At 31.4% G+C, this 13,220-nt stretch overlaps 2 protein-coding genes across 2 annotated transcripts; both read right to left on the reverse strand.

Moving 5' to 3' along the window:
* Positions 1 to 913: 913 nt before the first annotated feature.
* Positions 914 to 2,283, reverse strand: LOC145790069 (heavy metal-associated isoprenylated plant protein 43-like). Its single transcript, XM_082867927.1, has 3 exons — positions 2,115 to 2,283; positions 1,682 to 1,757; positions 914 to 1,403 (listed from the first exon to the last, which is right to left on the reverse strand). The coding sequence occupies exons 1-3, from the start codon at positions 2,118 to 2,120 to the stop codon at positions 1,141 to 1,143; spliced, it is 345 nt and encodes a 114-aa protein (XP_082724053.1). The 5' UTR covers positions 2,121 to 2,283; the 3' UTR covers positions 914 to 1,140.
* A 6,381-nt stretch (positions 2,284 to 8,664) lies between these two features.
* Positions 8,665 to 12,620, reverse strand: LOC114260250 (alpha-glucan phosphorylase, H isozyme-like). The gene is made up of 6 exons (XM_028200334.2): positions 12,396 to 12,620; positions 12,135 to 12,252; positions 11,921 to 12,049; positions 11,225 to 11,443; positions 10,931 to 11,107; positions 8,665 to 8,908 (listed from the first exon to the last, which is right to left on the reverse strand). The coding sequence occupies exons 1-4, from the start codon at positions 12,575 to 12,577 to the stop codon at positions 11,357 to 11,359; spliced, it is 516 nt and encodes a 171-aa protein (XP_028056135.2). The 5' UTR covers positions 12,578 to 12,620; the 3' UTR covers positions 8,665 to 8,908; positions 10,931 to 11,107; positions 11,225 to 11,356.
* Positions 12,621 to 13,220: the final 600 nt, after the last annotated feature.

Below are 13,220 nucleotides of genomic sequence, written 5' to 3' on the forward strand. Positions count from 1 at the left end.
AACTTCTCTGCAAGGCACGATTTGAGTTGGATTCGCATCTAATAAATTCATAGACTCATTGAAATAAAAGTGCGAAAACAAGTATAACTGAAAGGAGTTTTGTCAAACGGAATTGCCAAGAATAAAACCTAACAAATGTAAACAAAACTAGGGTGATAATAGATTGGAAAAATCATAACCTTTGGAAGATGACAATGGGGTGAGTGAGAAAAAAATATTTTTGAAGGTAACAATAGAAGTAGGGTTTAGTGTTTTTTTCATAATTGATGTGTATTGAGATTTTTTATTTTATATTATTATTATTTCTTTTGGGAGATGTATACTGAGAAAACATGAATTTCAAATGAAGTATGTACTCTAATATCTATATTTGTAATTTTGTTTAAGGTTAAAATTGTAATAAATTTTTCTTTCATTAAATATGTGCACATGGTGGAAATAGAAGCTCCAGATAAAGTGCTATCCTGTCGTAATATAAGGATAAATGGATTTTGCCCTTTTCTTTTTTTAATATTTACAAATACAATAATGAACTATGCTGCACACTATTGAAGGTATAAATAATAACATGATTTCTATCTCTAACAACTTAATTGCTCCCTCCGTCCCAAAATAATGATCTCTTTTGGAGAATTCAACTTTTTTTGGTAGTACAATTATTGCATTTGAAAAAAGTTGATTTATCAATATTATTCTTTTGATAGTACATTTTTTAGGAATATCAATGTCATAATTGTACTTTTTATATTGTTTATTAATTTAAAAGAAGGGCAAAATAGAAAATTTATATTATTTTTGTACTTGATTTTTGAAGAGGGACTAATATTTTGGGACAATGAAAAATGGAATAAGAGACTAATATTTTAGGATGGAATGAGTACATTTTTTGAACTAGCGGTGATCAAACATCATATTGGAGCAAACAATAAATCATGCTATAACTGAATGAAATTGTACAAAGAGTTTTTCCAAAACTTGACACACATTAAGTTTTAAATAATAAAAAAAGTGGAACAAGATAATAATCATAAACTAGTTGTAAATAATCTCACACTTGTCTACCAACACGACATAACATATCCTATTAACAAAACCAAAAAAACAAAAAAACAAAAAAAAAAAAAAAGATGACTTTATCTCTCACAGAATGGAGCAAGATGATCCACCATAATAGGGAACAAAGGTGATGCCTACAAGCTCGCATTCCTTACAACAAGGAGGAAGACATATAGGAGGTTTGCAAGGTTGAGGTTTTGGGTCAGGAGGCTTTGGTGGACCAACACTGATTAGTTCTACTACTTTTCCAGTCTTTCTTCTCACTTGGGTTGTCACACAAACTGGATCAACATTTCCAATTACAGTTAGTGTCCCTTTTTCAGCATCCACTGATACTTGATCTATACCTGTTCAATCCAAATAACCTCATGTATAATTATATATCTTAGTCCATAATTAAAAACTGTGTTTGGATCATGGATTTTGATAGAGATTTGGAAAGAAAAACGAAAAATGCATGTAAAACGTATGTGAAATGTAATTATATTTCATTCATATTTCACTCATATTTTTCCTTCCTTTTTGTAAATATCCATTCAAATTCATAATCCAAACATAGGCTAAAAGAAAATTTCTCAAGGGTTTTAAAAAATGGGTGAGAATTAGAATATGTTGAAGCTCATGCCTGTAAGTTTTGTAACTGCCTTCAACACCTCTGTTTTGCATTTATGGCAGTAAATGCCAACCTTCAACTCTATTTTCTGCAAGGGGAAGAGATAATCTTCAGAAAATAGGTACAGAATCTGCTACAAGAATGATAAGGCAGCGACATTTATGTAATTAACAGCTAACTTGATAGATTTTTTGTTTTAAAATGATAAGCCCATAACACTGTCACATCATTATGTATAAATTTTTTGTATATTTTTTCTATTTGTATAGTATCACTCAGTATTGTATTATACAAAAGTATGTGAATATGAACATGTCGGGACAAAATTTCAGATACCCTTGTTAGGAAGCGAAAAAAAGATGAACATGAATTGAAGGAACTTGAATAAATATATCAAAGCTTCACCAAAATTTAGTTGATTTAGGGTTGAAGATGGAACATGTACCTTCATGGAAGTGCAAAGCAAGATGGTGAATGGAACTATATTATGTTCCCAAAGCTCAATGTAGAAATCTTTCGAAGCCTATTTGTAGGAATCAACAAAAGAAATTAGTAAAGAAGGCTTCTTGAAGTTTTTTGTCCCACCCTTTTATGCATGGAAATTAAGCGTTAAGTGGTTGACCAACCTTCAGTTTAGAAAATTTTTGAAAGGTAGTTTTGTTAAAAAATATAAAATAAAATAAAAACTATGATGGGTTCAAATCATCTTTCAAAATCAGCTCATGATAATTCGAAAAAGTACGAGGATAGGAATTCCAAGGGCCAGCTCTTGCTAGAATATGAAGTAAACATCAAAAAGATTATGAAATTGTCAACATAACGATAAATTTACATAATTATTATATAATCATTAGACAAAAAATTATGATTTTAGAAACCAAAATTTAAGGACAAAATTATTTTTTAGGGACCAAATGTTTTTGTTGCGAAAATTGTCGTTAATATATTTTTAGCAACAAAAATTAGACATTAGTGATGAATTATTATCTTTTTGGAACCAAATTTTTTGTCTTAAAAAATAAACCATTTTGAGATCAAATTATTTTGTCCTTAAAAGTCTATTTGTTAGTGACATTTTTAAAATTTTGTCACTAAAAGCCTTATTTTTGACTTTTCGGGACGACCTTTTAGCGACTATTCTCATGATGGTAGAAATTAATTCCTAAATGCCATGATGGTAGAAATTGGTCCTTAAATGTCTTTTACAACAAATTTTTCACTTTTAAAGACCAAAATATTTTTGGTCTCTAAAACTCTTATATATTGTAATAATAACATAGATTCTCTATTACAACTTTATAATGATATGGATCTAGCTCCATTTAAAACCGAGAGAGTGGGTGTTATTGAAATGATTAGTTATGACAACTAATAAGAATATAGGATATAATGTGAAATGAAAGATTGAGTTGCTGACTAAACTACAAAACATTACTTTAAACAAGTCTCGTCACTAAAATATATGACCCTTCTAAGTAAAGTTGAAGGCATAGTCTGTCAAATTGTTTGTTGATCTACATCACTTAAGGAGCTTCGACTACAACTGTCCTTCATATACATACCATAACCATGTCTTGCATTGTGAAGATATTGCTTTCATGTATTAATAGCTGACTATGATGCATACCCACCTAAACAAGAGGACTTTGAATAGGTCTTCTTTTAGGTCCCGCTTGTTTAGAGAGTTAGAGGGGGGATTGAGATTGGTTGTGAGATGGGATTCACTAATATTGTGTTTGTTTTGAGAGATGGGGAGAGAATTGATAATAAGCTCCGGATTAGGATAGGTCTTCCCAAGGGGATTCGGATGGGCCTCCAGGACTTGGTATTAGAAAAATAGTTCGGCGGACTAAAAATTTTTTATTTTTATTTATTTTTTATTTTATTTTTTACATGTCGGGCATTTTTTTTTGAACATTAATATTTAATTTTTTTTATTTTTTGTTAAACAAAAATCATTATTTTATTTGATTTATTTTTTTCTGGAAATTTTTTATTTTATTTTTATTTTTTTTATATTTTTTTTATTATTTTATATTTATTTTATATAAAAATAATTTGACAATCCCTACACTAACAACTATCATCAAAACAAATACAATTTTACTTAATCCCCTCACTATTAATCCTCTCTATTCTATCTCTGAAAACAAACAGAGCCTTACACTATTGCATCACATGCATGAGCCCACTAGCTATAATTTGCTCCAACTTTCCACAGAATTGAGTAGAAAACTTTATTAAATTTGAACTAAAGATATTGTTTCAAGGCTTAAATGAAAATGAAATTTTTTAATTGCAACTATTGTTTTTTTTAATTACATTTTTCTCTCTAAAATATTAGTGAATTCACACTTTAGCCTTAATTTGTTTTGTTACTCAAGTTAGTCCTTACAGTATATGATTATTCCTAGTATGTCCTTATTCCCAATGTTCGTCCAAATTTTAATGAAAAATGTCACGTTGGTGTCATGCCGCGACATGTGGCATCTTTTCCCACCCAAATCAAAGGAAAACCTTAGAAAATATGATAAAAACCACTTTTATGTGTTAGTATTCCATTTTTCTTTATTTACCAGCACAAAAAAAAAAAAAAAAAAAAAAAAGAAATATTTGATCCTTAGCTTGAATCGATTTGGCTACATGCCTAGCAAGGAATTAATTGAGAGAAGAGGGAAGAAGAAAATAAAAGTGAAGGAGAAGAGAAAAAAAGGCTTCAACTTCTTTGTTATTGTGGCAACATAGAATTAATTAATGAAGACATCTTGAAATTTTCACTTTCTAATTGTAGTAATTTTTTTTTTTTTTTTTTTGGTACTAAATTTTTAATAACCATATTTTAGTATGTGAAACATAGACACTCCCTCATAAATATGCACAAAAATTATAGAAGTGTTAGTCACACTAGTAATGCAGTTCCAACAAGTTACAATGGAAAAGCTCTACCAGTTTGATAAGGGTGCTTCTGATTTGTTGGCTAGAAAACCATATATGTATTGGTTAGGGGAAAAAAATTTTGAAATTGAAATTGAAAATCTGCTTATAATTGGAGAAAATTTTGAGTACAACTGGATAACCACCTAATTGGTGGGAAATTTTCCCTCATGGGGGAAATAATGAAGGGGCCAATGTAGGAAAGAAATTTTTAATTACATATTGCTCTTAGATTAGGGTTGGTTGAAATATGACATCGCACCATGTGGAATTTTTTGTCAAAATTTGGACAGACATTGATAATTGGGACAAATTAGGTACAATTAGATACTTTAAAAAATAAATTAGCTTAAAAATAAAAGTTAAAAAATTCAAGGATCAAAATTTTGAGCTTGCTTGTATTCTTGGTCTTAATGTAGATGTCAACGCGGTTGGTTTGTTTCATTGCATTATCATAAACTACTTAGTTGCAAGATCTTCCACTCAATCTCCCAACCTAAACACATCCTATATTAAAAAAATATATAATTTAAGAAAATCCAAACAATGCAAATCAGTAAATTCAACACCAACAACCACATCATCAATAGAAAAAAGAATTCATAAATAGTGGTGCAACTCAATCTGGTTAAGGGATTGCCAATCCTAACTTAAATTGTGTTGAGAGTTACTGAAATCCACTCAAGTCCAACTCTTCATCCGAGCTTGTCGACCCAAGACCAACCGAAACTCAATAAATTAAACTGCTCGAAATGTCCACAAATTTGAGTCTTAAGTGTTTTTTTGTTTTTGTTTTTTTCATTGCTAGGCTAGTTATATTTCTGGAGTTGGACCTTACTAACACTATTTTGACAACATCACAAGTAGTATGGAACATAATAATCTGCATTCCTCATAATTTATATACTTGAGTTATTCTAACAGTTGCTATAATTTTAGCCTAATTCAATGACTAATATTTTGGGATTCATGTTATTCAAGTTGCCCAGTATATCTATTCAAGTTAGGTCTAAATTTAACTTAAACTTGTAAATTGTTATCTATACTTGTATCGAATTTATATATATATATATATATTGGTCAACCCTTAAAAATTAAGAAAAATTAATTGAGCCGAAGCCTTAAAATTTTATGATGTATACCGTGTGATGGAAAAAAAAAGAAGCCTGATCATTGGGGTGCAAGTTGTGTGATTGAAATTACAATAAAAAATTAAGGTTTTAAAGACCAAAATTTAAAGATAAAATTATTTTTTAGGGACCAAATATTTTCATTGAGAAAAGTGTCGTTATTATATTTTTAACAACGAAAATTAGACATTAGTAATGAATTATTATCCTTTTGGGACCAAATTTTTTTTCTTAAAAAATAAATCATTTTGAGACTAAATTATTTTGTCTCTAAAAGTCTATTTATTACTGATATTTTTAAAATTGTCACTAAAAGTCTTATTTTTGACTTTTTGGGACGACCTTTTAGCGACTATTCTCATGATGATAGAAATTGCTGCCCAAATATCTTTTGCAACAAAATTTACATTTTTAGAGACCAAAATATTTGATTTCTAAAATTCTCATACGTTGTAGTGAATGTTAAAAAGCAAGGGGAATGTCTTGATTAGTAGGTCTTAGTTATAAGTTGGTTCACCAAATATTAGATTAGAAAATTCTTGACAATTAAGAAGGGTTGAAATCCTCTTCCAAAAACAAGCTCTTGGCCAACTCTTCCGATATAGGATAAGGACAACAGAAACAACAGTGCAACTTTCAATGGGAGAAAGAGAGATATACATAAGAGAGAGTTTTGTCAACCTCAATATATTTTTAATTAAGGAAAAATTACAAATCAATGATGTCTTCATAAAATATTTATAAATTTATGAAAAATATTATAATTTTAATTACTAAAATTGATAAAGTTTACAATAATTTGAATTTCTTTTTAGAAACATGCACTGGATTGTATTTTTTTTCCTTCAATTAACAATTAAAATTATTTTAGCCAATCTTGTTATTTTAATTGTGTTAATATCATATTTTAGCACGCTATAGGTGTCAAAATATTATATTTTGAGACATCCACTCTAGTATTGTATATGCTATTTTTTAGCACGATTCAATTCCTACATACAATGTAATTAATGTAATTGGAGTGAGGGGCTACTATGTGGCTATTTATTGCAGCTTAAATGAGCTTATCATAGCTGATTTTAATTTAAAAATTTATATCAGACTGTTTGATATAATTTTTACTTACATCTTATTAGGATTAAAAAAGCTTACTAAAGAAAAATAAAATAAAATAAAATAAAAATCCCAGTGTTGGCCTTCACTACAACAAAATGCACATTTGGCGACCAAAATTGGCGACTAAAAAAAATTTAGTCGCCAAAAGTTGTGAAATTGGCGGCCAACTAATTTTTTTAGTCGGCAAAAGTAAAATATTTAGCTACTAATTTTTTTTAGTCTGGGTTTTTTGGTTTTTGGAGACTAAAAAAAATTTTAGTCCCTAAAAATGCTAGAATTGGCGACAAAAAAATTTTTAGTCGCCGTATATTGAGTTTTGGCTACTGAAATCATTTTGTCGCCGAATGAAAAATAAAACAATATTTTTTTACCTTTGGCGACCAAAATTTTGATTGCCAAAAGTTTATTTTTAGCGACAAAAAAGAATTTTAATCGCTGTATATTGACTTTTGGCTACTAAACCGTTTAGTCGCCAAATGAAAAATAAAAAATTATTTTTTTAAAAGTTTTTTCAGCAACAAAAGAATTTTAGTCGCCAAAAAAATAAAATTTTTGGAGGGAGATATTTCAAATATGTTGGAGGGATTTATAAAATACTTTCAGCGACCAAAAATATATTGGTCGCTATTACTCAATTTTTGGCTGCAAAATATTTGGTCAGTATTTTTTGTTATTTGGTGACCAAAAATTTATTCGGTCGCTAAAGGTTGTATTTTTGTTTTAGAGGGAAACAAATTATTTTTGGCGCCCGATATATTTACACTCTGTTCTGTCTCTCTCTCACACACATACACACGATATACACTTCTGTCTCAAACACTACCAAACCTCACCCCCACTCACCACCCCAACTCACCATCCACTGCAACAAATTTGGGATTTAAAGATGAAACAAATTTGTCCCAAATGTATATATTTTGTCACTCATACTAATTACGATGAAAATTTTTTGTCACTCGTTTTGTTGCCAAAGCGTCATCGCTAAGGGGTCTTAGAGGCGAAAAAACAAATTCATCATTGAAAATGATAAATTTGTCACGAATTTTTTTGTCTCCAATACACTCTGTTGAGAACACACTTGTAAGTAATTAGCGACAAAATATTTTGTCATTAAAGAAAGAAATTAGAGACAAAAATATTTTGTCATAAATATAAGAAATAGAGATGAAATAATTTTGTCACGTTTAATATAAACGAGGACAAAAAATTTTTGTCAAAAGAAACTACCAATAAAAACAAAAACAAATTCATCATTAAAAATGATAAATTTGTGATGAATTTTTTTGTCTCCAATACACTCTGTTGGAAACATACTTGTAAGTAATTAGCGACAAAATATTTTATCATTAAAGAATGAAATTAGAGACGAAAGTATTTTGTCATAAATATAAGAAATAGAGACGAAATAATTTTGTCACGTTTAATATAAACGAAGACGAAATTTTTTTGTCAAAGAAGCTACCAATAAAGACAAAAACAAATTCATCATCAAAAATGATGAAATAATGTCCAAAAAAAAATCGTCACACATTGAGGGTAATAGTGACAAAATATGACAATACTTTTCGTCATGAGAAATTCATTTAGCGACGAAATAAAGAATTCATGACAAAATTAATCTTCCACCTAAGTCAAATAAGAGACGAAAAAACCTTCTTTGGGGATGGAAAATTTTGTCACTAATTCCATAATATTTTTTTCCACATTATATACCTATGTTATCAAAATCTGAATTTTAGTTTAACAAATATAACCCTGTTCATGTTGAAACCTGTTGAATATAACAATTCCATTCACAGCTTAACGTAACCTGTCATCAACACATTTACGAATTAATAAAATGAAAATATCCATTCATCATTACAAATAATTTCATCCTAATACAATAAAATAGTGCAATATCCACAAAATATCCAAAAATTATAACTTATACAATTCTACCAAACATCCAACAATAACTAGTGCAAATCCACAAAGTATGTGTATCCTTATCAAACAAAATGAACATTCAAGCAAATTACATCATTGTTGCACGTCAAAAATGCCACCCCAATCCAATCTGCAAAAAAATAAATTAAAAGCTTTAGTAATTAATTAATTACACAAAAGATTAAAAACATTAGTAACTCATCAATTTACAATTAGATCAATTATATAATTTATCCCTCTAACATACTTTTTTTTGAGATTATGAGAACAAAAAATTAATTTTAAGGCTAATTCACAAATGGTGCATCCCATTAATGTGCCGTAAGTTCATGCAACTTATATTGGTCCCTCCTAAGGTGTTTCTGTTGGTTCCTGTACAAATAATTTAGCCTTTCAATGACCTTTTTTGAAGCTTTAAATATAGAGAAAAAGAAATATTTTTTAGACTAATTCACAATTTATACATCTCATGCACCTGTACAAATTGAATGTCCTATGCATGTTTCCATTACTTTCTAATTCTTCAAATATATATTCTTTTATAAAATTTGTTATATTAAAGTTAACATACTTTACCAAGAAGAATGTCCACTTGTGGATGAGTCCCCTCCTCTTCCAAAGTGTCCAATGAAGCCTTTGGTCCTCAAAAAATTGACAACATCAGCCATTGTCTCCCCTTGCTTCTTCATACACTTTGGTACTCAAAACTAGTTTGTCTAGAATGAAATCCGGCTCTAACTCCCAAATCGGGAACCCGATTCGAGTCCCGACTTCTCCCACAAGTCTCTCATGCCTAGGCGGTCGTGTGTGCCAAGTTTCGTGCTAATCCGACACCGTTTGGTGATTTTGGGGCATCAACACCTCGAATTCTAAGTTTCTTAAAGAATTAATTCGCCTAGAGTGAAATCCGGCTCAACTCCCAAACCGGGAACCCGATTCGAGTCCCATCTTCTCTCACAAGTCTCTCGTACCTAAGAGGTCATGTGTGCCAGGTTTCATGCTAATCTGACGCCGTTTGGTGATTTTGGGACGTCAACACCTCAAATTTTAAGTTTCTTAAGGAACTAGTTTGCCTAGCATGAAATCCGGCTCTAACTCCCAAACCAGGAACCCGATTCTAGTCCCGAATTCTCCCACAAGTCTCTCGTGCCTATGTGGTCGTATGCCAAGTTCCGTGCTACTCCGACGTCGTTTGGTGATTTTGGGGCGTCAACACCTCGAATTCTAAGTTTTTTAAGGAACTAGTTTGCCTAGCGTGAAATTCGGCTCTAACTCCCAAACCAGGAACCCGATTCGAGTCCCATTTTCTCCCACAAGTCTCTCTTGCCTAGACGGTCGTATGTGCCAAGTTTTGTGCAACTCCGACTCCGTTTGGTGATTTTTGGGAGTTAACACCTCAAATTCTAAGTTTCTAAGTTTCTAGGGATGATTGATCAATTGTCCCTCTCAATCCACACTTATTAAGCCATATTTTCACCTATGTAGCAAGCTTCATTTGAGGAAGAAACATGTAGGGCCATTTCAGAACCTTATCCAACAACAAAGTATTCTTCGGTTTTCTATACAACTTCTAAAACAGCTTTTCCAAATATTAGAAGTGAAAACTGTTACCTGTTATTGCATGCATCATCAATTTAGCATAATGTGAATCAAAAGCACTGAAGTGAACATATGCATTAACGGATAGATAAATAAATATATGCATAAATGCATTCTTGTGGAAGAAAATAGAAAGGAATCCAACATTTTCTGTTGAGCTTGTTCAATCAATGCATAGCCCAGTACCCAATTTACAAAACTACTCGAATCACTCTTAAATTTTTGCTAAATTGAAAGATATACTTTGAAGACTGGAGCTTAACTTCATTGAACTAATTGCTTGTAAAAGATTATAATCATTTCAGGATTTTACCATAATAAAAAAAAGGAAGACCAGACCAAATTATCTATTATATGACTGTCAGGTGCATTGACATTTATGAATTATGAACTCTGTTAACATACCCAGATATATGTGTGTGGAGAATATATTGACACAACAAACTTAGTGTATGTAGGCAGTAGGTGTAATGAAATTTTGTTAGCAAGGTAAAGTTATTTAAGCAAAAAAATTACATGATTAATAGTTTGAACACAGAGAAGTTTGTGATACCTTTAACTTCTTGTACCTATAGACCACACCCAGAATATTTAGCAGCTGTCTTTTATATTCATGGATCCGCTTGAACTGTAAGTCAAAGGTCAATGCTTACACTTGTCACTTGAAATATGAACTGAGCTAATCGCTGCTTGTCAGCCATCTTGGCTGATTCCCACTCAGCTTGGAAGTCTGCATCGTCAGCAATCAATTGGAGAAGAAGGTTTAGTAGTGACATTTATAACCATACAGAAAAATTCACTGACAGATGATTTTTAATATGATCTAAAAATCATCTCTAGTACATACTTTCTGAAGATCTACAAGTAGGTCAAGGTTGGTCACCCATTGATCATTTTTTAACCATTTGGTGATGATGTGTCTGAGTTCAGGGCTACAAAATCAAAGCCATCTGCGAGGAGTTATACCATTGGTTTTATTCTAGAACTTCTTAGGCCATATAGAGACATAGTCTGCAAATAACTCAGACTTTAAAATGTCACTATGCAACTGGGCAACACCATTCACCTGCAGGTAGATGGCCAACGAGAGAAGTCACTTTTTCATTTCCAAATGAAATTGATCAACAAATTATAAGAGGTAGTAAAGGATTAGTGGATCAAGGGCTTAACAAATGAGCATGACTACGGGCATATGACTAAATAAAGGCAAGGAAGCAATATAACAATAATAGTAGGTCAAGGGGACAACATGATTCAATCAGCAGGATTTTTCAGCTTTTGATAGTATGATCTATATCTAGTTGGAAATTAAAATTACTGTAGCTCCCAAATCAACATAAAAATTGTTGTTTAACAATAAGAAAAGAAAAAAAAATCAATATTCAATACGGAGATGTTCTCAAGAAAACTTATTAATTGTTTAATACAATTTTCTACTTTCAGCTTTTCAACAACTATCACTCGGTAATTCTCATAAGAGTTTTAGATTATGGGTGTACACAATATAATCTGTTTGTTGATCTACAAAGAAGGGAGCTCATACCGTATGTGAAGACGCCACGCATAAATTTGCCATCTGCACAACTGGTTTTTGGGGATTGTTATCCATAATGCGCATGCTGGAATGCTTACTTTCAAGTTCTGGTTTTGTTGAACGTATCATTGCTATAAACTGCAAGAATTTCATCTTCTTTTTTCAAAAATTGTGAAACAATATGCACATAATAAAGAGAGAAAATAAGACAGGATGGACAAACCCTCTTGTCGATTTCTTCAATGATTTCCATATGGTGAGGAAGAAGTTTCCACATAACAGCTTGCGAACATTTCTCCAGTGCCTCAGGAAGGACAGTATGATTTGTATAAGCAATTGTCCTGGTTTAAAATTTCCCTTTTTGTTATTCATTAGCACCAATCATAATTTTGGACTATGAACACATTAAAAGTGGCAACAGAAAAAATAGGTGCTGAGAAAGAGTAAATGAAGCAAAACAATTAAGAGAAAACGATAACTGCACCTTGTTGTCACATCCCAAGCTTCATCCCATCCAAGTCCATCATCATCCATTAGTAATCGCATTAGCTCTGGAATTGCAAGAGTAGGATGCGTATCATTCAGCTGTACCGCAACCTTATTGGGAAATTCAGACCACTGCCACGAGCTCTTTCCATCTTTTCTCTCCTTAAATCTGACAATCATGTCGTGAGATTGATCCCATGATTAGAAAACAACATGGAAAAGTAGCAACTGAGATTGATATCAACAAAATTAAATAAGCAAAAGGAATCACGAACTTAGTACTAAAGAAGGATGGGGGACCTAAACAAATACAGAATTGAAAAGGCAGCCAACCTGAAGTGATGCACTGCACAGGAAAAATTGTTGCTTTAATCGCAAAAGCTTTCCATTTTTTGTGGCATCCCCAGGATAAAGAACAACACAAATTTGCAAAGGCACATTTCCAGATCACTATACCACGCAAAAACAATTGAAACACAGATGAGAACAGAAGCAACTTTCCAACAGTTACAGTTACATTTAGTCTGAGAATTTATTATGAGAAAGAAAAACGTAGCAGTTTTAATTCAGGACACATTGCTTTTTCCTTCAATGATTTTGTATTTCACAATTACAGCTCAGAACGAAGACCAAAACCAAAGTTTCCCTGGACAATTATTCACAGCCCTAGAGTAGAAAGATAGTAGAAGTTTTGAAAGGAGTGAATGACATTTTGGACAACAAGAATGTAAGGGACCATTGTAGTATGTCATGAATTGTGTTCTTTGGCCAAAAAGGGAGGCTCGCTCTCCTTTATATAGTAAGGGAAAAACCAACCTGCTGA

The sequence above is a fragment of the Camellia sinensis genome, chromosome 5 (genome assembly GCF_055761805.1).
Source record: "Camellia sinensis isolate YWXY chromosome 5, ASM5576180v1, whole genome shotgun sequence".
In the NCBI taxonomy this organism is placed as follows: domain Eukaryota; kingdom Viridiplantae; phylum Streptophyta; class Magnoliopsida; order Ericales; family Theaceae; genus Camellia; species Camellia sinensis.

Bases quoted from the DNA above. Each gene is read 5' to 3' on its own strand.
- LOC145790069 (XM_082867927.1), bottom strand. The intron at 1,404-1,681 runs GCATGAGCTTCA...TGGATTGAACAG, and splicing joins GGCAGTTACAAAACTTACAG to GTATAGATCAAGTATCAGTG.
- LOC114260250 (XM_028200334.2), bottom strand. From the start codon at position 12,577: ATGATTGTCAGATTTAAGGAGAGAAAAGATGGAAAGAGCTCGTGGCAG. The intron at 12,050-12,134 runs GTTTGTCCATCC...AAATTCTTGCAG, and splicing joins TTGAAGAAATCGACAAGAGG to TTTATAGCAATGATACGTTC. The intron at 11,444-11,920 runs GTATGAGCTCCC...ATCTACCTGCAG, and splicing joins GCGTGGCGTCTTCACATACG to GTGAATGGTGTTGCCCAGTT.